Source organism: Amaranthus tricolor, chromosome 7 (assembly GCF_026212465.1).
Source record: "Amaranthus tricolor cultivar Red isolate AtriRed21 chromosome 7, ASM2621246v1, whole genome shotgun sequence".
Classification (NCBI taxonomy): domain Eukaryota; kingdom Viridiplantae; phylum Streptophyta; class Magnoliopsida; order Caryophyllales; family Amaranthaceae; genus Amaranthus; species Amaranthus tricolor.
In genome coordinates this window covers 26,564,985-26,587,926 of record NC_080053.1, presented here as the reverse complement: position 1 = coordinate 26,587,926, position 22,942 = coordinate 26,564,985, and the positions used below count along the sequence as shown (strand labels likewise).

General features: G+C 35.0%; 4 protein-coding genes across 6 annotated transcripts; 2 read left to right on the top strand and 2 right to left on the bottom strand.

Annotated features, from left to right (window-relative positions):
* The first annotated feature begins 1,152 nt into the window (after positions 1-1,152).
* On the top strand, positions 1,153-6,806 carry LOC130817788 (uncharacterized). Its single transcript, XM_057683681.1, has 4 exons — positions 1,153-2,103; positions 3,404-3,550; positions 4,048-4,713; positions 5,367-6,806. The coding sequence occupies exons 1-4, from the start codon at positions 1,720-1,722 to the stop codon at positions 6,501-6,503; spliced, it is 2,334 nt and encodes a 777-aa protein (XP_057539664.1). The 5' UTR covers positions 1,153-1,719; the 3' UTR covers positions 6,504-6,806.
* A 747-nt stretch (positions 6,807-7,553) lies between these two features.
* On the top strand, positions 7,554-9,307 carry LOC130817764 (uncharacterized). Of its 2 annotated transcripts, XM_057683638.1 has the most exons (3): positions 7,554-7,805; positions 8,342-8,586; positions 8,665-9,307. In XM_057683638.1, exons 2-3 carry the CDS (start codon positions 8,347-8,349, stop codon positions 9,217-9,219), a joined length of 795 nt encoding a protein of 264 aa, XP_057539621.1. In that variant the 5' UTR covers positions 7,554-7,805; positions 8,342-8,346; the 3' UTR covers positions 9,220-9,307. The 2 variants fall into 2 exon arrangements, with proteins under 2 accessions (XP_057539621.1, XP_057539622.1); XM_057683639.1 differs by lacking the exon at positions 7,554-7,805 and having other exon boundaries at positions 7,825-8,586.
* An 851-nt stretch (positions 9,308-10,158) lies between these two features.
* Positions 10,159-13,693, bottom strand: LOC130817509 (dnaJ protein homolog). The gene is made up of 7 exons (XM_057683251.1): positions 13,513-13,693; positions 13,208-13,399; positions 12,324-12,489; positions 12,095-12,236; positions 11,731-12,004; positions 11,345-11,543; positions 10,159-10,763 (listed from the first exon to the last, which is right to left on the bottom strand). The coding sequence occupies exons 2-7, from the start codon at positions 13,355-13,357 to the stop codon at positions 10,435-10,437; spliced, it is 1,260 nt and encodes a 419-aa protein (XP_057539234.1). The 5' UTR covers positions 13,358-13,399; positions 13,513-13,693; the 3' UTR covers positions 10,159-10,434.
* A 2,017-nt stretch (positions 13,694-15,710) lies between these two features.
* On the bottom strand, positions 15,711-19,751 carry LOC130817508 (dnaJ protein homolog). Of its 2 annotated transcripts, none has more exons than XM_057683249.1 (7): positions 19,593-19,751; positions 19,307-19,496; positions 17,448-17,613; positions 17,227-17,368; positions 16,833-17,109; positions 16,534-16,732; positions 15,711-16,390 (listed from the first exon to the last, which is right to left on the bottom strand). In XM_057683249.1, the coding sequence occupies exons 2-7, from the start codon at positions 19,454-19,456 to the stop codon at positions 16,062-16,064; spliced, it is 1,263 nt and encodes a 420-aa protein (XP_057539232.1). In that variant the 5' UTR covers positions 19,457-19,496; positions 19,593-19,751; the 3' UTR covers positions 15,711-16,061. The 2 variants fall into 2 exon arrangements, with proteins under 2 accessions (XP_057539232.1, XP_057539233.1); XM_057683250.1 differs by having other exon boundaries at positions 19,587-19,716.
* Positions 19,752-22,942: the final 3,191 nt, after the last annotated feature.

Below are 22,942 nucleotides of genomic sequence, written 5' to 3'. Positions count from 1 at the left end.
CTAAAATACTTCTAAGATTTTACTAAAAAAGAATTTCTAATATTTAATTGTTATATTAATGGGGTGTTATATTTAGTATTTTAAAGATCACAAATTGTTGTGAAAGACAGTCTCTCCGAGAGATGCATTAGATTTATGAATTATATAGTCCAATTAATACAAATTAAAGAAAAAATAAGAATGTAAACTTATTATTTTAAGATCGTCTCTTTAATAGACGACCTCACAGAAAAGTAGAGTAGATGTTTAAAGATTTACAATATTAATTGGGAGTTCATCACTTAAAGTTCATGCCTTTTTTAACTGTTACAAGTGAATTTGCTCCCTATATTACCAAGCACATGAACATTAAATGTCACATTTTTCATTGTACTATTCAATGTGCATGGAGCATGATATTGTGTTGCGTAAGGGATAAAACTTTTTTGTGTTTCCATCTTGTTTTCATATTCTATCATATTTATTTTTATATATCTTTAGTGAAAATTAAATTGTTTTCTCAAACTTTACAAGTTGTTATAAATTAATATGTTGCAAAATCATGATGACAACAATTCTCAAAAAATGTATAGCAAATTAAACAAAACATATAGTGTAGTTTTAAGTTGTCTAAATTGAACTCGATTAATCAAAATCGATTATAATATAACTCTATTTTAAATGTCACAAAGCTGAAATTTATCCGAGCTGAAATAGCATCGCTCCAACACTTAAAAGTAAACGAGAAACTTTAACGTGAGTTTAACATTTAATAATAGTATTTTTTCAATTCTAAGTTAATATCTCATTTGCTTTTTGGATACTATTCGTGTTTCACCCTTAATTTGTATTTAATTCTAATATATAAATTCAAATATAGTCAAATGAATTCTTATTTGAAATCTTGTTTGATTTGTCTCAATGTGAAATTTATTAATATTAACTTTTTATAATTTTTAATAATACACAAACAAAAATATTATCAATTAAATTAGTACATTGGCAAAAATACAAAAGATAATATTAACACTGAATTAGAAAAAAATTAAGTTTCAAAAGTCTGATTTTAGTTAGAACAAATACCACTTTTCATGCAAAATATTAAATTGGATTCTTATTACATCCTCTCATTTCCTTAATTTGCCGTCCTAATTTTTCTAAAAAAAAGGTATTTTTAGTGGAATTTGTATTCACTCACAACAATGACACATTCTTGCCTACACCATCATCTCTCCTTTCTCGCTCTTTCAACTTCAATCTCACTTGTCCGGTTGTCCCTAACCCCTCTTTTTCTCTGTTTTGCTGTATGACAAAATTCTACACTTTCTCTCTCTTTTTTTATAATTCTACAGGCTTACCTGCTCTAATCTTTTAAAAAGTCAACTTCCATCCCCATTATACATTTTCTCCATCACTAAACAACAAATTCTACCCACTCTACTCTTTAGAAAAACCCCCCACTACCCCAATTTTCATTTGATCATCTTTCTTTTTGACCAAAATTCCCAATTCTCCCCTTTCATAAAAAACCCATCTCAAAAAAAGTGAATTTAATTGGCCAAGATTGAATTTTTTTTTTGTGGGTTTTAAATTTTAATCCAAATTCATGGTCTCTTTTACCCTAAATAAGTGAATTTTATTGGCCAAGATTGAATTTTTTTGTGGGTTTTAATACCCATTTCAAAAAAAGTGAATTTGATGGGCCAAGATTGAATTTTTGTGGGTTTAAAATCAAATTTCATGGTTGTTAATATGATCAAGTGGAGACCAAGGCCTCCTATTATATCCAAGAAATTTGAGGTTAAATTTGTAGTTCATTCTATAAAAGGGCTAAGACATGTTGATTGTGATGATGATGATGAAAATAATAATGGGTTTGATTTTGATAAGTTGTGTAAATTTAAGGTGGAGATTAAATGGAAGGGTTCTAAGACTAATGGGTTTAGGTCTTTGAAGAAAAAGGGTGTGAAGAAGAATTTTACAAGGGAAGAAGGGTTAGGTCAAAACGGTGTCGTTTTGTGGGATGAAGAATTTAGGCAAGTTTGTGAATTTTGTGGGTCCAAAGAGAAGATGACTATGGTGGAAGTTTATAGTCCATGGGAAGTTTCATTTATTGTCTTCTATGTGAGTTTTCTCAATTCTATATGTCTCTATATTTTGTGGGGTATTTCTTGATATAAATTTATTATTTTTTTCAAAAATTCATGAAATTAGAATTGTAATGAGAATTGAAATGGGGTCGATCCTCTATATGAGTTGACTTTATGACAATTATGTGGGTTCTTGGTTTCTTTAATACTTTGATTTTTGTTTGATTTGTGAATTGTGACAGCTATTCTTGTTTGCATTTCCTTTCTTTTATTTAATAGTATATGTCAAATTGTGATGATCATGTCATTTTCTTATTCAATGGTGTCTTGTTTTTGGTTAAACTTTGACCTTGAGTAGATGTTTATATTGTGTTCAAATTGGGTTTTCTATGCCTAGATGTTTCTGGATTAGTCAAAGGTTCTTTTTGATTTGGGGTAAGGCTAGGTGGTGAGAATCGAACTCGTCAAAAGGTGAAAGCCTAAAAGGGTATTTAATTACTAAGCCAACTCAATGTCGCATGATTCACTAGTCTCCTTTCGTGAATAAAAAAAAGCAAATTATGGTCTGTTTTGGGCAATTTAAGGGTCATTTTGATCGAATCGCGAATTCAAAACGTGAATTACTTAGCGAATTATGTTACATCGGGCCGACTCATAAATCGTTATTCTTAGAATAGTCAAAGGTTTTATTTTGCCGCTTAGCCTCTTCCTGTTCTTTGGGGTTTTACCTCTTTTTGTTCTTGTTTGTTTATTTTAATGTTGTTCTTGTACTGGTATCATCTCTTGGCCCAGGGAAAGTTCTTATTTGTGGTGGAAATTTCACTAAATTGGTGTTGTATTGGATACTTATGTCGAGGATGCGTATACTTGAACCTCTAGATCACCATTATACAACAACATTCTATTACCTGAATGTCATTAAGTGACTCTCACCTAGGCGGTGTTTGAGGGATCAGATGTACGCAATCTTACCCTAGTTAGGGATAACAAAGAGGTTGTTTTCGCTTGACCTTTGATTTGATCAACATTATAATGCATCGTAAATATATGTCTGTTTCCGTTTGGAGGGTTAGATGTACGTCAAAAGGTATAATGATAAACAAATCAAATCATTTACACATGCCATGTATATTCATCCTTCTTTGACAAATTGTCATCTTACTAGCTTTCACTTTAAGTTGGTCGCAACTCACATCGATTGAGTGAGGCTTATCCCATATAAACTTAATCTATTTTCTTGGGTTTACGCCTTCGTGAATGTATACCCCTATGTGTGTTGTAGAAATTCGGGCACTTGTTTTGGCTGATTTGTTCTGTTAATTCTGAGTTTCCAGAAGAAAAGGAACAAGGCGGTTCCTTTGACTGCATCTGCGGTGTTGAATGTTGCTGAGTTTGCTTCTTTGGACGATGTAAAAGAGCTTGACATCAACATACCTCTTTCGATTCTCCATCGCGGATACAATTCTAGTCCCTCTATTTCTGTGAGCTCCTTCCGTCCTGGACTATTAATACTTCATACTACTATTTAATTATGTTTTATGTTTGTCCTTTGATTATACTAACTAGTGTAGAAATCCGTACAATACACGGTTTTATTAGCATCGACATCTATAAACATATCATATCAAAAAATAAAGTCAGAGATATTATGCAGTAAAAACACTCAATTTGACAGTTTTATTTATAAAATAACTCTTAATTTTGGAAATTATCAATAATATATTATGCAATATATTATATTCTCTCATTTATTCAATTTAACTTTATATAAATACTAGTCAAAGATACGTTAATGGTAGAGATGTGGTCATGATCAAATGCCATGTCATTTTTCTTTAGCCAATAAGTAAGTTTCATTTGGCAAACTCTCTTTAATTGTTACACTTGGAATTTTCCAAGCTTTTTAGTATAGTGTATGATGCTTTGTTTTTGGTGTATGAGTTCGTCTTTCTCACGCAGTCTTTTATGCAACATATAGGTTTCACTTAGCTTAACGAAGCTGAAAACTACAAAAGAACCCGCAATTGAAGTGACGAGGCCAATGATGTTTGCGCCATTATCACCTTGTTTTGGCGCTTCTCCTTTGATAAAGAAAGACGAAACTTCTAAATCAAGTCTAAGAAAAGTGAAAAGCTTGACGGATTATGTCTCTTCTAGGATATCAAAGAAGGCATACCATGAAGAAGGCAGTAGCGACAGCAAGTTCTCTACTGGGAGTGAGGATTCGGAATACAATTGCCCTTCTGACACTGACTCGTTTGATGATACCGATGAGGGCGATTTAGGGGAATGTAGAGAGAAAACCGATGTTCAGATTTCCTGTAGTTACGGCAATTTAGTCCATGTTAACTTAGCGGGTGGAGCATTCGACCAGGGAATCAATTGTGAGGACGACAATTTGGTTTATTACGGCAGACACAAACCACATGTGGATAGCTCACTTTCTCAAGATTTTGGCACATCCGTCTCTGATCAAGTGCTGAGGCAGAGTCCAAAATTTCGGATTTCATGGAACAAAGGGAAGCTGAGTTTTAAATCTCGTAGGATCAAGGGGGAACCGTTACTGAAGAAAGACTATGGTGAAGACGGTGGAGATGATATTGATTTTGATCGGCGTCAATATTCCTCCGATGACTCGTTAGTGGTATGCCTTTTCTTATTGCAGTAATTTGATCTTTCATTGTGTCTAGCTTGTTTCTTGAGTTATGCTTTAAGAATCTTTGTTTCGACATGGCTCGAGAGGAGAATGAACTAGGGGACAGTTAATAGATTAGGAGAAGGTAAGATTTCTTGGCTATGTTTTCACACCAAAATTCAGCGATGTTTTTTTGTGGTCTCATCATTTTATGATGTCGTAAAAAGCTACTTATGAAGTGATATGAAGCATGATAAAATGTGCATTTTTTAAGAAAATAGGGAGAGGCACAGAGGTGTTCATTCGGGTCAACGGGTCAATTCCGAGTCAGGTGCTTCAGGTCAGTTTAAAATCGGATCCTGTGTTTACATTGGTTTTTATATAATTTTAAATGTCATTAATAGGCTTCCACCTAGGTGGGATTTGGTGGTCAGCATCATTTGGCAAATATCATCGACAACTTCACATAAATTAAAACTGCACATGATTTGTTGAGTCATTTTAATATAGTCCATGATAATCCGAAACCAAAGAACTACAAATCTTTAGGCCCCAATCGAGATAAGGGACATATTTTCTCTCCCGTTTATTTTTTCAAATTTTCAATGCCACAAGTGAATAAGATTTATTTTTGAGTTCTAATTAAATTTACTATCTTGCAGCCATTTGATGGTTCAACAGAAAGCGGGTCATACATCTCTGAATTCGGGGACGATAATTTTGCTGTTGGTAGTTGGGAACAAAAGGAGATACTAAGCCGCGATGGGAGCATGAAGCTTAAAACCCATATCTTCTTTGCGTCTATCGACCAAAGGAGCGAAAGGGCTGACGGTGAGAGTGCGTGCACTGCTTTGGTTGCTGTTGTCGCTGATTGGCTCCATTCCAACCAAGGGGAAATGCCGATAAAATCTGAATTCGACAGCCTCATTCGGGAAGGTTCCTTTCAATGGAGAAAGCTCTGTGAGAACGAGTACTATAGAGAGAAATTTCCCGACAAGCACTTCGACCTAGAAACTGTCGTTCAAGCCAAGATTCGCCCTCTCACCGTCATCCCAGAAAGATCCTTCATCGGATTCTTTCATCCTGATGGTTTTGATCAAGAACAAGACTCGTTCAGCTTCCTTCAGGGAGCCATGTCGTTTGACAACATATGGGACGAGATTTCCCGAGTGGCGTCCGAGATGAATTGCAACAGTGAACCTTTGGTGTATGTTGTGAGCTGGAATGACCATTTTTTCATCCTCCGGATCGACTGGGACGCTTACTACATCATCGACACATTGGGTGAACGGCTTTACGAGGGATGTAAACAAGCTTACGTTCTGAAATTCAACCACGACACAATCATCGAAAGCTTACCGTGTCAGAGTTCATCGGCAGACGGTGAAACTAGCAAGAAAGAATCGACTATATCCGAGGCTTCAGATCACGAGTTAGAGGTGTCAGAGACAATTAACGAGGAAGAGAAGGTGATCTGCAAAGGGAAAGAATCGTGCAAAGAGTACATAAAGAGTTTCTTGGCGGCCCTTCCTATACGAGAAATGCAGATCGACATGAAGAAGGGATTGATGTCGTCGACCCCACTTCATCATCGGTTACAGATAGAGTTTAACTACACTAAGCAGTCTTTTTTTCCACCCTCACCTGCCGAGTATATAGTTCCCGAAAAGGCGGGTGATATAATAGAAGTTACTGATGTACAGGCACCGATAGTAGTTGATGTCCGAGCACCAATGGTAGCTGATTCTTTGATGACAGTTGAGGTACCGGCATCCATGATAACAGTTAAGGTTGCATAAAAATAAGCGTTCCTAAAGGGCGTTCGTTCTAACTTTTCCTTAATTTACCTTTGTTGGAGGGGTTTTTAGGTCCTCCATTTTGTGTTCTATAGTGGACTAAACATAGATCGATGAAGATGGTAAGGATTATCGTATAATTATTGTTCAAGTTGAGGAGGTTTAATGTAAGAATTAGCCTTCCTTTCTCTCTGAGTGTTTGCGCCCTCTGAAGAGGAGGGTGATCTTTGGCCTTCCGAACATTGAAATATAGAGTTTTGATGTTACGCCAACTCAACATAATAATAAGGCGTTGTTTCGTTTAAAGTTTGCTTCGTTTTTTTGACGCTTTTTGAAGTGACCATTATTAGACTTCTAAGTTCTTAAGTTCTTTCATTCATTAGTACTTTCATTCACCAAGGTTCTACTCTTTGTCCCTCTAAGTTAGTTATCTTTGTTTGTCTTTTTTACTTTAGTTGTGAAGGAGGTTGATCATGAATTCTTCTTTACCTTTTATATCCTTTCAAAATCCCAAACATCAAGTGCATTAAAATATGAAATTTTTAAGGTAAATTGTTAAAAATAAATCAATTTTTGCTCCATTCGCTAAAAATAAACTCAATTATTAATTGTTTTTAAATAAACTAACATAATCGATTTAAATGCTGAAAATAGATTAAACTATTGTTTATTCCTGACTGCTTGATCAAAAAAATATTAAAGATAGTTATAAACAATAAGTGGATTTATAATTAGCAAATATATCTAATAGGTGGATTTTTATAAAAAAAACAACAATAAGTGATTTATTTTCGGCGGATCAAATAAAAGTAGATTTTTTATTAACAATTTTCCCTACTTTTTGGAATCATTTCCCTAAATAATGTAATTGTATAAAGTATTTCCCATTTTTCTTGAAATGGAAAACTAATTCCCACATTACCGTTCACGTAGGATAGCTTTGAGAAAACTTTTTTTTTTTTTTTAAATATAACCGCTACATGAAGTAGCGGTTTTATTCAGGCATCTGGAGTAAAACGCCATCTGAGATGGCGGTTTGGTAATGGGAATTTTTTTTTTAAAAAAAAAAAAAATATGTTAAGTAAACCGCCACTTGAAGTGGCGGTTTGGTAGCTATACAAAGCAACCAAAATGTCGTGAGTTTTCATTCATTCCATTCCATTCTTAGTTGCTGCTGGTTTTGCTAAAAAAAAAAATTCTTCACTCTCATTTACTTCAAATTTACAATTCCTCTCATTCAACTAAGCTAATCAACTACATTCCCATCTTCTCCTTGTGTACTAGTTCATTTTCATCCTCTTTAAGGTATGAATAAAACCCTAATTTTTGTTCAATATGCAAATTGTTTTTTTTGTTCATTATTGTTTGAATTGAAGTTATAAAAACGTTAATTGTTTGTTACATTCTATTGTTTTCATGATTTAAGCTTACGTTTTACACATTTGTAGTTGAATTTTAGGATTTGTTTTGTATGCATATAAAGTGTTTGATGAAATGCTTCAATGAAAGTTTATTACTTTGTAAGGTTAGTTTAATTGTTTTTGTATATATTCATGGTATTTTTAGCTTTTATATTTGAAATGAACCTTATAATAAGTGTTCTAATACCTTAGTATCACAAATTCTTGTATTCAAATTTACACTTCCCGTTATAGTGTATTGGGGTGAGGAAGTCATGATATTGGTTGCAAATTGGTAGCAAATTGGTGGAGATATCACATGAAAGATCATTATCCCATTGAAAAACATGTTGAATTGGTTGCAAATTTGGATAATGCGAGGGAAGTCATGATATTTTTATGATTTTTATAACACTTATGGCGATGAAAAACACGTAACAGCGATCATGGCGATGCCGGGCCCAGTTGATCATCGGAGGACTGGGGACAAGAACTACCTCGTACGACATAGATCGCATGTAGATGCGTGGAACGACCGAGCATCTACATTGGTTGGAGGAGATAACTTCACAGGTCATAGTTCTGCTATGTACATGAGTTGGTACAGGCGCTTCTCCATATTACGCCTAACGAACACCGCATTTGCGCAGCCAGGATCACATTACCATCCGACATCTACGTTACTGGTACGTTTTCTTTCAACACTCATAACAAATAGTAATAGTTTTTAGTAACTCTTTTAACAATATAATGATAACAAACAGGCTGAGCGCATCCGATCGGTACTCATACAATGTAATGACACGATTCAAGGGGCCGCTACATCGCCAGTTGACGTGGGGTATCGGCTATGTTCTCAGACCTTAGGCTCCATTAACGCGTCGTTGACCGATGCATTGAGTCAGGCGGGTTATGAGTACCTCATACCGACTCCACCCGTCATTGGCGAGGTAGATGACACATTCCACACTCCTTCTCCAAGGAGTTCAGCCCATCGAGGTAGCTCTTCCGGAGGATCCAGTTCTCGGTCCACAAGAGGCCGCCAGCGTTCATCTACTCGAGGTCGGTCTTCCAGATCGCCATCGACATCCGCTACTATGTCGCCGTTCGTTCCCCCGTCTTCCATCAACACTCCTCCGCCACATCCATCGCCTCCGCAAAGGATTATCACATATCAAAGTGCTAGTCAACGACGAGCTCCTGCTCTTAATGTCATTGCAGAGGTTGACGAGTTCACACCATCATCATCCACGGTGCGCAAAACAAAAGGGGCCGGGGGTTGTAGTTTAACAAACTTTGTATATTCTTATATGACTTGAACTTCTTGTATGAGTTTCCATAATTGTAATATATCTTTGTATTATTTTCATAATTATTTTTTCCAAAACAAGCCGGTTCGTAATTGATTATTATGGAATAGATGGTATTGAACTACTTTAATGCATGTTGCGTTCACTATTTTAAAATGAAAGAAAAAAAAAATAATAAAATGCCATAAGCAAACCGCCACAAGAAGTGGCGGTTTACCAGGGACCAAACCGCCACATGAGATGGCGGTTTGCCTTGACCAAACCGCCACTTCATGTGGCGTTTTTCTGCTTAAGGCAAACCGCCATCTCAAGTGGCGGTTTTGTTTGAAAAAATTAAAAAAAAAAAACACTTTTCCACGTGGACGGTATTGTGGGAAATACTTTCCCAAATTATGTAAAGTGGGAATTTTTTTATTTTTTTACGCAATATAATGAGAATAGACTCTACTTTTTGTTATATCTTGACACATGATATATTTCTTTTAATTTGCTACACCGTGAACTCACAAAAATCTCCAGATAATCTGCCCCACCATACCCAAAAATTTGGGGATAGATGATTAAATGTACAAATTGGAACAAAAACTATTCTATGGTTCCTATTCTCTATAAAGTATAATGAGCTTACAAGAGCCATATGAATGTAAAAGGAAGGTCTCCATAATGATCAGAGGTAAGGTAACACAGACCATCAAAGTACTAATATTTTCTCAATTAAGAAATGGAAGTACTTCAATCTTCACTTGAATGATACAAGATCAAACAAACATTTAACAATATATATATATATATATATATATATATATATATATATATATATATATATATATATATTAGGAACAATGTAAAATAATTCACCAGTTAATTAGCTTTTTAAATTCGCGATTCACTTAAAATGACCCTAAGATAGCCCAAAACCAATCATAATTCACTTTCTATGATTCAAGATTCACAAAAGGAAAATAATGAATCATGTAACAGTGGTCAGGAAGAAAACAATGTTCTACACAAGCCTAACCATTGTAAGTTCTCACATCTCTAACATATGCAACATATAGAAAATTCTGTTTCCAAAAACTCAGGACAAGTATTCTTCAAGGTATCTTATGATTCAATACACTACAATTCTTCAACAAAAAAAAAATAACTCTAATCAATATGTAACCATTAGCCCCCGAAAGCAGATCCCGACATAGAGATCAATCGAGTCACCTTCAATTAGGATTATTGTTGAGCGCATTGAACCCTTTGAGCACCTCCATCTCCATGCATATCTTCATCTTCATCATAAGCCTCTTGCTGGGCTCGAGCCTCCTTCCTGCGCATTTCCTCCTCGATGTCGACATTGTGAAGAGTTGTCTCTTCACATTCATCCAACTCCATAGCAGTAAGCTGTGGTGATGACTTCGGAGGAAGCACAGCCTCTAAAGACTTGCATTGGTCCAATGTCAAGGTATCGGGGAACTCTACAGTGAAGTGGATGTATAGATTCCCCTTCATGAATGGTCTCTGATGCATGGGCATACCTTCGTCGTTAATTGCCTTGAACGAATCTACAAGAACGAGCAAGAACATGCATGAGCGCTAGAAATCATAAGCTAAATTAGCAGGCAGAAAACAGATAACCCGTTATCAAACAATTAAGGAAACTATCTAACGGCAAGAACATTACCAAACACTAACAACATTTCAATAAACATATGTCATTAAGTGGCTCCCACCTAGGGTGTGTTTTTCGGATGTACACAAACTAATAGTTAGTGATAACAAAGAGATCGTTTCCGATAGACCTTAGGTAGCAACTTCACATAAATAAGAAGTGCACACAGCGATACATGATTCGCTAGTTAGTTCGCCTTTCGAATTTGCAATTCGCTCAAAATAGTTCTAAAATAGACTAAAACCGACCATAATTGGCTTTTTTCGATTCGTGATTCGTGACGTGATTAACGAATCATGTGACACTGAGTGCACATGATTTAATGAGTTTATTTACAATAGTTCATAATAATCCCAAACCAAACCTAAAATCACTATCACTATTTCAAAACTGCAGATAGTAAGACGGGTGAATGTTTGTCATTCGTCAAAATCACATCAAGAAATATCAATATTCAAACTATGAAACTATTACCTGGCTTAACAACTTCTCCCGGATGAGATTTTATTAGCAATTGCCTACTGTCCAGATGGGCTAATACAAACTGGAAACCACAGAGGGCCTGAGTTAGTGAAAGGGTATGTTCATAAAACAGATCATCACCCTTTCGCTTGAATTTTGAGTGATCCTTCTGCTGTAAGATAAACACAATATCGCCAGTGACAGTATCGGGCTGCAATAATATGATATTTGATTAATAAAAAAGGTTCAACAAACAAACATATATATATATATATATATACATATATATATACATATATATATATTATATATACATATATATATATATATATATATATATATATATATATATATATATATATACTCAAAATAGGATATTTAACAAATCAAATACGTACAGCCTCGTCAGCTTGTCCAGGGAAAGTTATTTTTTGTCCATTTTTCATTCCCTTTTCAACATGAACCTCCAAAACTTTCTTTTCTTGCACAACCTTCTCACCCTTACATTGTGGGCAACGGTCTCGGTCATTAATGGTTTCACCGGTACCCTTGCAATCATTACAAGTATGTTGCATCTGCTGAATCATAGGACCGAGATGCCTGATCGAGATTTTCACTCCAGACCCTTGGCAGCCAGGGCAATTCATTGAAGCACCAGATTTTGATCCTTTACTGTAATTGAACATCAAGCAATTCAAGAAACAAAAACTAAACCAACAAACTCTTCATATACTAGAATAATTCGACTAACATATAGCTCACCCTTTGCACTTGGAGCAGATGACATTGCGAGAAAGGGACAATTTCTTGGAAGTACCATTGTAAAGATCCTCCAAAGAAACCTTCAATGGGTGTACAACATCCTCCCCCCGTCTCTGCCTTCGACCTCTACTACTTCCACCACCTAAACACAAATGACATACCGTACGTTTCAAATACTTTATACATAGCAACACCAACCATAACGATTTTGACATAAAAAGACACTAACCGCCAAAGGGATTTCCTCCAAAGAATGAGGAGAAGATATCAAATGGGTCATGTGCTCCACCACCACCACCCATACCTTCCTTAAGTGCATCCTCTCCATATTGATCATATATCTCACGCTTTTCGGGATCACTTAGAACTTCATAAGCATGAGCCAATTCCTTAAACTGCCAAATACCATAATTTTACAAATCACAAAAGCCTACTACAGTTCAACAATAGCATCACCATAAACTTCAAAGCACATAGAACCAACCACCTTAAAACATCCTCTCTTAAATCCACAAAATTCAAACCCTCATCTCAACTCCAGCATTCAATCAATTGCATTATAAATAGGAAAAATTGTCAAAAATAATCTAATCTTTCTACCTTTGGATTATTTTCTAATAAGCCAACCTTTTGTATGTTTTTTCTCCCACCATACCCAGTGATATAAACCACCATAACCCCACCTCTAAACCACCACAACCCCACCTCTCCCCTCACCCACAGGGTACGCTGGGAGAAAATATATATTAAAGATGAGATTATTAGAAAATAATCAATAGGTAGGATTATTACAACAGATGAGCCAAAGGTTTAGATTATTTTCGACAATTTTTCCTTAAAAAAATATCAACTCATTTCTCACATTCCAGCTTAATCACACAATTAAGATGAATCAATCATCATTACCAACCCGGAAAAATCAATAAGATAATCAATTAAACAATTAACACGTTACAGCAAGATCACAGCAACCCATATTCATATATACAGATCAGATCAAAGACGCATAGCAATAAAATCAACTACCATGAATCTGAGATACAACAATAAATGAATATTTGAATACCCAGAAATACCCATATAATAATAAATTAGAAGCTAAAAAACGCAAACCTTTTCAGGATCCCCACCCTTATCAGGATGATTCTTAATAGCAGCTTTTTTATAAGCCTTCTTCAGATCTTCAGGGGAAGCAGTTTTGGGTACTCCCAAGATCTCATAATACCTTGTATTATCACTCTTCTTGGGCGGCCTTCCAAACATCTTCCTTCTACTTAATTCACTCTAAAATCCTCCTCTTTGCAACTGAAACAAATATTTGTAAAACAAGTAGAGGAATCAGTTCTGGCAGATCCTAAACAAGAATGAAATTCAAAGCAAGAAGAAGGATTAACGGATGAAGAGATGCACAGTCTTACCGATCTCACTTCGAATTGTGCGGAGAAGAGGGAGTTGAGAAGAAGGGTTAGAAGAACACGACGGCGAAAAAGGGTTTTTTCTTCTCTTCGGTTCCTCTTTTATTCGACAGTTTCGAGCGGTGGAGAATTTTTTTTGCTTTTCTTAATTTATTAGTACTATTATTTTAGAGTCTAGCAAGTCTTATGAAAATGTCTAGACGAGCTCATTTAACCAGTTTTTAAGTAAAAGACATTAAAAAAAAAAAATTAAATTCACACTTGGATAGAAAGCAGTTTTTTATTTAAAGAGTTTGAACTGACCCAATTAAAACTGTCTTACAGTGAGACGATCTTAATAAAAAGTTAGTGCTGTTCTATTATCTTTAAATTTTTGGGTTTTTTTGGCATGGATAGGCCCAAGGAAAAGAGAATGACTCCATACTTCAATTGGAATGAAATTTAATTATTTTTAAATTTTGGGTTATAATATTACCTAAATTCTCAAAAGCATGCACCAATAAACTTGAACTTTCAAGGTAATGCTGCAAAATTTTAGTTTTACACATTATTGTTTACATAAGATCGGATTTTGGAAACAAAGTAAGTGTAAGTGTTGATTTTGCTATTGTTTTATTAGTATATAGTTGTTGAGATTGTGATTTGAAATAGAACTGAAAATCTGAATAATATTTAAATTAAGATCGCTTATTTTTTTAATGATTATCTAATTAGAACTATTAAGATTCTCATCGGATTTCTAGTGAATTGATTCTAAAGGGAAACAAAAGAAATTATCAGCTATTTATTGAACACGATACTTAACTGAAAATTGCTGAAAACGTCAATACCTTTCCTATTATAGTGAAATCAATTGACTTGAACAAAGATAATTGTGATTTTTCTTGCTGATATGGGTAGCCTTCACTATTTTGGATTAGGTCTGGGTGTTATAAATGCTACCAAAAAACCCATTGACCATGGCTAATTCAATTAATAGGAGGTGAATCAGAATGTAATACCATGAGTTGAGACCGTGAACGAAAAATGAACTTTATATGTATTGATAGTTCTACTAATATCAATAAGGTACATCTTTTCATAAAGAAAACATATTTGCAATACACCTAAGATAAATGTGTATAGTGTGAAATAGCCTTATAATGGATGAACTTCCAGAAAATTCTCAGTATGCGTGTGAGTGGAGTCTAAGTACATTAAACAAAGAAAAAAAAACGTAAATTAAAGGCAAAACTTCTTTACAATTTATACACAATAATTAATCCTTAAAATTTAAACAAATTTAAAAAGCAAACACATCAATCTTTCCCTTTCCTCCCCCTTCCTAAATTATAATGCAAAGATTCTCTACAACTTGTAAAACTCGAAGTGCTGAAGTTATGAAACTAATACGTTTGAAGATAGAAGGGTGATGAGTTTGCCAAATACTCGTTTGTCATAAGGAGAAATAACACATTAAATAGAAAAATCAACGGGATGATAATAGTAATATACTCCCTTTTATTTATCCTAATAGTCTCATTTAACTAATGAAATGAGAGAATAAACTAAGAACATATATTGTAGCAAAAAATAATAGTAATGAGTGCAAGAGTGATTGACGCCCCCGTGAGGAGAATCGAAACCATCACAATGGAAAATCTGGAAGAACTTGGAAGGAACAAATAAAAAACAACTTGCATTACACCTATATAAAGACTTGACTAGGGATAGGGATAGTTAGAGGTGTCTTATTCATGTCCTAGAATATTGATATTCTCTCGTGTACCTGTGAGTATTCTAGTTCTTTGCCTTTTACTGATCATTCTTTTACTTATTTTTCTACCTATCTAATTATTTTATTATATTTATATATTTTTATTGATTTTTAATCTTATGTCAAGTTGTCGGTTAGATGCAGACTCGCAGAGCCAGCTTCACTCGATCTATTTGGACACAAGAACTTATTTTTCTAAGGTTTTCTCTAGGATTTATCTGTTGATTTTTCTCGAGTCAAGAAATTCTTTAACAGCATTTTCTTTTATGGATATGAATTTTCGTCTTCCTTCACTCTCCAGACCTGATCATAGTTCCTATGATCGAGATACACTGGGTGTGATGATGAGTACTAGACTGATTGAAATTTGCCAATGGCCCAATATAAAAGGATCCAGTTAGGCAGCCAGGCAGGTACATAAACAAAAGCAAGTCAACAATCAAAGTACAAACACTTAGGACTTCATTCTTTACTTGAATGATTCTAGAACAAGTCACAACTTCTAGCAACAATTATATATCTTAGTTAGCAAGGAAAAATGTTCTACACAAACCTAACCCTTTTTTAAAGCACCCAACTACAAATGAAATAGAAGATTGTTTCAACAGAAAATTTGCCAGTTTGCCCGACAAGAATTCGTAATGATCTCTACGATTCAATAAACTATGATGCTTGAACAAAAATTTAAAAATATTGTTGTCGATACATAACCATCAGTGTTTACGCTACGGCATGCCTTAGCTCTGGTCAGCAGAGACACTAGCTCGAGATTCATGTAAACGAACTTCAACCAAGATTATTGTTGAGCACACTGAACCCGCTGACCACCCCCATGCATATCTTCATCTTCATCTTCATCATAAGCCTCTTGGTGGGCTCGAGCCTCCTTCCTGCGCATTTCCTCCTCCATATTGACATTATGAAGAGTTGTCTCCTCACATTCATCTAACTCCATATCGGTAAGCAGTGGGGACGACCTCGGAGGAAGCACAGCTTCTAGAGACTTGCATTGGTCTAATGTAAGGGTATCGGGGAACTCTACAGTGAAGTGGATGTATAAGTTCCCTTTCATGAATGGTCTCTGATGCATGGGCATACCTTCGTCATTTATTGCCTTGAACGAGTCTATAAAAAAGAACAAGAATGTGTATAAGCACTAGAAGTTAGCAGCTAGTTTAGCAGGCAGAAAATAGATGCCCCATTATCAAACAACCCTTTTTTACGGGGAACTACCAAACAGCATCAAAAAACACCAAAATGAATCTTACCTGGTTTAACAACTTCTCCAGGCCCGGATTTTATTAGCAATTGTCTATTGTCGAGATGGGCTAATACAAACTGGAAACCACAGAGGGCCTCAGTTAGCAAAAGGTTATGTTCGTAAAACAGATCATCACCCTTTCGCTTGAATTTCGAGTGCTCCTTCTGCTGTAGGATAAATACGATATCTCCTGTGACGGTGTCGGGCTGTAAAAATACAATTTTTTTTAAAAAAAAGTAATGGGTTTAACATACATATATCCAAAAAAGGCAGAAGAATGGGTAGTTCAAAAGACCAAATACATACGGCCTCATCAGCTTCTCCAGGAAATGTAATCTTTTGTCTACTTTGCATTCCCTTCTCAACATGAACCTCCAAAACTTTCTTCTCCTGCACAACCTTCTCACCCTTACATTGTGGGCAACGGTCTCGGTCATTAATGGTTTCACCGGTACCCTTGCAATCATTACAAGTATGTTGCATCTGCTGGATCATAGAAGGACCAAGCTGCCTGATTGAGATTTTCACTCCAGACCCTTGGCAGCCAGGACAATTCATTGAAGCACCAGATTTTGATCCTTTACTGTAGTTGATTATAAAAGTTAGAAAGAAAATTATATCAACAAGTCTTCATAAGCTGAAATAATTTTACCAACCAATTCAAAAAAGAAATAATTGACCAACGTAGATCACTGCTCACCCCTTGCACTTGGAGCAGATGACATTACGAGCAAGAGACAGTTTCTTGGAAGTACCATTGTAAAGATCCTCCAATGAAACCTTAAGTGGATGGATGACATCCTCCCCCCTTCTTTGCCTTCGACCTCTACTACTCCCACCACCTAATACAAATCATAAATGTGAGATACTTCATTTATAGCAACACCAGGATAATCAATTTGGACGTGACAAGATACTAACCACCAAAGGGATTTCCCCCAAAGAATGAGGAGAAGATATCAAATGGGTCATGTCCTCCACCGCCACCGCCCATCCCTTCCTTAAGGGCATCCTCTCCATATTGATCGTATATCTCACGCTTTTCGGGATCACTTAAAACCTCATAGGCATGAGCCAATTCCTTAAACTGCCAAATAACAAAATTTATTAATAACAGAAGCCTACTACATCTCAACAACATCATTACAAACTTTTGAAACACATAAAAGCAGAAAAATAATTAATAGTATAAGAAATCTCACCTATCACTAATCCACTCAAAATAAACCAACTGATTGATTAATAAACCCAAGCATTTGATAGGCCTGCTATGCTGGGTATTTCGTAAGCCATTGCAACAGGTCATTTTGCCAAAAAAAAAAAAAAAAAAAAAAAAGGGAAAGAAAACGGAAAAAAAATTTAGAAACTTTTCCAATTGTGCCCTTCCCCCATCACATCCCTTGGCTTACTTTTGTTAAAGTTTCATGCAATGGCTCCCCTCCCCTCCCCTGCGACAAACCCCTTCCCTTCCCCCTTCCACCTTCCCCCTTCCCCCTAAATACAAAATTCTATCTTCAGTTACAGCCGACCAAAATCTTCCTGAAGCTAAACCCAGATGCAATATGAAGCAGAGCAATAAACAAAGAAATCAGAAGCTAAAACTCAAGCTGAGAAGAAATCAGAAGTCACGTATGAAGGAAGCTCCAACTGAGAAAAGGGATGTATGAAGGAAGCAACTGTGAAGAAATTAGAAGCCAAGTGAGAGAAAGGCGGGATTCAATTGTTGAAAGAAAGAAAGTCGGAAATCCCACTTCAGCAGAGGAAAGCCAAAGGAAGCCATTTAATTGGAGCTTGAACAAAATAGGAGCCATTAAAATGGAGCTTGAAATGAAATTGTTTGGACACTCAATTGGTGTAAAAGAAGGTTCAAAATAAAAATAGAGCACACTAATGGAAAATTAAAAACAAACAAGCAAGTTTAAGGTACCACCCCCACAAATAGGATTGTATATATTTAGCGAATTCAACAATACAATAAAGAAATCAGTCACAAAAATAATTCACAACCTCTAACAATAAAGCTATCTCACCAATACTAGAAAAGACCCTGTTTGGGTCCCAAACCTTTTTACTTGCTAGTAGTCTAGTACTAATGATCACCCTTACTCTAATTTCTTATTAATGGCCCTTCGTATAGCCCAAAAAAACCGAAAAAATAACCTTCCAATAGTACAACACACATATGAAAACATCACATTTGTCCTTACTATTCTGCCAGCACTTACTCGGACGAGCACACCCTGCTCGCGTCTTTATCTGCATTCGACCACCCTATGTGCTCGTTGGAGCAGCTTTGTTCTTCCTCCCATTTGCGCTTCTTTGAAGCTCAACATCAACACACTCCAATCCCCTAGCCGTTCCATTATCTCCCACGTTGATGCATGCTATAGATTGAGTTATAATGTGATCAAAATCACCTCCACTAGATTGATTTGGCTCTTGTTTAACAAAAGACAGCCATCAAAATTGCATCGCAAATTTCAAACCCTAACCTCAACTCAAGCTTTCTCAAAATTGCATCGCAAATTTCAACTATTTTTTCTCAAAATCCATATTAATCACAGAATTACGTAAGATTAATCAATACCAGCTAGTCGATAGCAAAATTTACGAAACAATTAACACGCTACGGTAAGATACTAAGATCACAGCAATCCAGATTCACAAAAACAGATCAGACAAATGATCTGTAGCAATGACCCAATGAAACCCATTACCATCAACCTAATATACATCAACAATTATATACCTAGAATTTAAAAAGATGAATATATTAAAACCTTTTCAGGATCACCGCCCTTATCAGGATGATTCTTAATGGCAGCTTTCTTATAAGCCTTCTTTAGATCATCAGGAGAAGCACTTTTCGGCACTCCCAAGATCTCATAATACTTCGTATTATTACTTTTTTTGGGTGCTCTTCCAAACATCTTGTTCTTCTTCTTTCACTCAAATTCCTCCTCTATGCAACTGAAATCAAAAAAGGTGTATCAAAAACAAATGAATCAGTTCTACAGATCCTAAAAATAAGGAAATTTCAATGAAGAAAGCAAATCATACACGTACGATTTTTGTTCGTTGTGTGAAGGAAGAGAGGGAAAGAGAGAAGAGGGTAAGAAGTACACGACGGCGAGAGGGTTTTTCTCTTCTCTTTTCTTCCTCTTTTTATTCGATTGAATTGAACGGTGAAGAATTTGTTTTTGTTTTTTTTTTTCTAAACTTTTTACTTCTCCATAGACAATTTTTTTTAATTTATGTGAACTTTGCTTTTAACTTTTTCAAGTGCTATATAATTGGAAATCTTTTTTCTTAACTTTATACTATTTTTTATCAAATATAATGTCATATTTGTCATTTTTTAAAAAATAAATGTTGTGATTAACCTAATGGACCACATATTTTGAAACAACAAGTCTTGTATGAGACCGTCTTATCGTGAAACGAGTCTATACAAGTAGTCCAAAGTTAAACTTACAAAGCAATTGACTAAATAAAAACAGTTTTTTTCATTAAATTTTAAGAAATTAAAAATTAGGCCAGGCCATATCTTACGGTGAGACGATCTTAATAAAGAATTTGTCATTTTGAAATTAAGTTAATAAGAACTTAATTTAACTAAAAAATTAACATTTTGTCTACCGCGTGAAAAAGTTAGAAACTTAAGGTCACCACGCCGATTTAAAAAACATTTGTGGAAAAGCCAAAAACTCATGGTCAACACATGAAATTTCTCTATTTTTTATTTCTACTTGTTGGGTTGTGGCTGAAAAGATTTAAAAAGGGACGATAATTTGATATTTACCCGACTTTATAATAGAATTCGATTTTATTTGATTTTAAAAATGGATTTATAATTATGTAAAAACCAACATGGATACAATATTCTTTTTAGAACGATCCAATTAACCTGAAATTGACCCGATGACCCAAACGAACATAATGACTAAATTAGACTTCACAATTGTTAAAGAAATTTTGTAAAGAAAATAAGATGCTAAATTCTCACGATTTAATATTGCCTCCATTCCAATGAAAATGTTTCATTTACTTTTTCACGTTATCCAATGCACTTATTTAATACTTGATGTCACTTATTATATATAACGAAATATTATAAAAAGTGAATATTAATAATCTTTGCATTGAGATGAATCAAATAAGAACTCATTTGACTATGTTTTAATTTATAGATTAAGAATAAAATACAATTAAAAGTAATAAGTAAATAGTGTCAAAAAGTAAATAGAACATTTTCACTAAAATGAATGTACCAAAGATCAATCAACCGTAAAATCATTAAAGTTAATGTATGTGCTGGAACATGACCCTTAGTCCCAAAACCCTGAAAGAGGAGAAATTCCAATCACCACCACGAACGAAGGATAGGACGAAACAACAAGGACCCTTTCAGAGGTGTCAACTCCCTGGGAAAGACAACTTAGCTCCCTATGGGACTAAACATACTCCTCATCTAAGATTCAGGACGATAGGACTCACAGAAGCAGTAGGGTCATATCAAAAGAATCCTAACAGAGAAAGAAGAATATAAGTACCTGCAAGATGGTTGATCCTGCAGAACGGTGGCAACGAAAACGAGGACGTGGAAGGAGACAACTACAGTTATGCGCAGAAAAGCTGTCAATACTTGTATAAGGCATGACACCACACTTACCTCGTACCCTACCCACATAGGTATACTAAAAGATAAGAGGGGGGGACTAGGGTGTAAGGATCAGCAAACCACCAAGAGCCACGAAGGCTTACGAAATATTTTATTTCTCTCTCCACTGATCTCGAGAAAGATTTCATTTAAGATAAAAGCCTAAACTGCCATTAGGGTTTTAGGGAACCTCTCCTAAGGCCTACCATAATAAATATACGATACCTTGCATCACCAAAGGTAACATAACTTTTGACACTGAAATCCAAGCATTACTCTCTCATAAAAATATAGCTAACATTTCGTACAAGCTTTAGCAGCAATTATTTCATAATCCTTACTAACTTAATCATCGCAGGAGGACCCCCGGAGGACCTCTCTCCGGCCCTCATTTGCTACATTGTGCAAGAATACGGAGTGAAATAGCCGGAAAAACAACTCAGACCTCCCCAGTAGTTCATATCCATTGTGAACCTTAAAATGCAATCTCTTCAACTTTACCGAGAGTGTTGATTGTTCTCTTCATAGCCGGAACAGTTAAATTAAAGAGAAAGTTAAAGAAACTTCAAAAGTAAATGAATTTAAATTTAAAGAAATCTTCACTAGCATCCCTTGATTCATGACGAAGACTAGGGATAACAATGGGTATTGGATCCGACCCGGATCCGTGGATCCGTATTCGTTTTCACGGATCTGGATCCTAAAAAATTGAACTCGTCGGATCCGGATTCGTTTAAATTTCACGGATCCGGATCCGAATCTGAGAAAAATATCCAGACCCGGACCCACGGATCTGGAGGACCCATATATATATATATATATATATATATATATATGGATATATATATATATATGTATATATATATATATATATATGTATATATATATATATATATGTATATATATATATATATATGTATATATATATATATATATGTATATATATATATATATATGTATATGTATATATATATATATATATGTATATATATATATATATATGTATATATATATATATATGTATATATATATATATATGTATATATATATATATATATATGTATATATATATATATATATATATATATATATATATGTATATATATATATATATATGTATATATATATATATATATATATATATATTAAATATATATTAAAATATATATTACAAAAAACCTCTGTGGCTCAGTCTCAGTTCCCTTCCCTTCCCAGCTTCCCTCACTGTTCTCAGCCTCTCACGCACACCCTCGGCCCCTGCCGACAGCCCACAGGCGCCCTCACTGCTTGCCGACAGCCACCGGCCACCGCGTACTCCTCCCCTCTCCTCACAGGCGAATTTGAGGGTAATAAACCCAATTTTTTTTTTTTTTGTTTTTTCCTAAAATACTTTTGATTTATGTTGAATTGTTGAGTAGTTTTTTTTATTTATTTGAGTTTAGTGATTGATTTATGTTGAGTTCAATGGTAATTTTTGATTTATGTTGAGTGGTTGATTTATGTTGAATTGTTGAGTTCAATGGTAATTTTTGATTTATGTTGAGTTCAATGGTAATTGATGACTAGTAAATTAAGATGATGATGAAGAACAACAACATAAACGCCAAAATTCTCCTTCTTCAATCAATCATCTCCAATCAAACCCTTGCTCATGTCTTCTTGAGGTGGCTATGTCAACTGTTCTTACTTTCGCCTGGTATATTTTTTCTGTCTTTGAAGCATTTGTTCTCTAAATACCAATTTCTTTGAACGATAC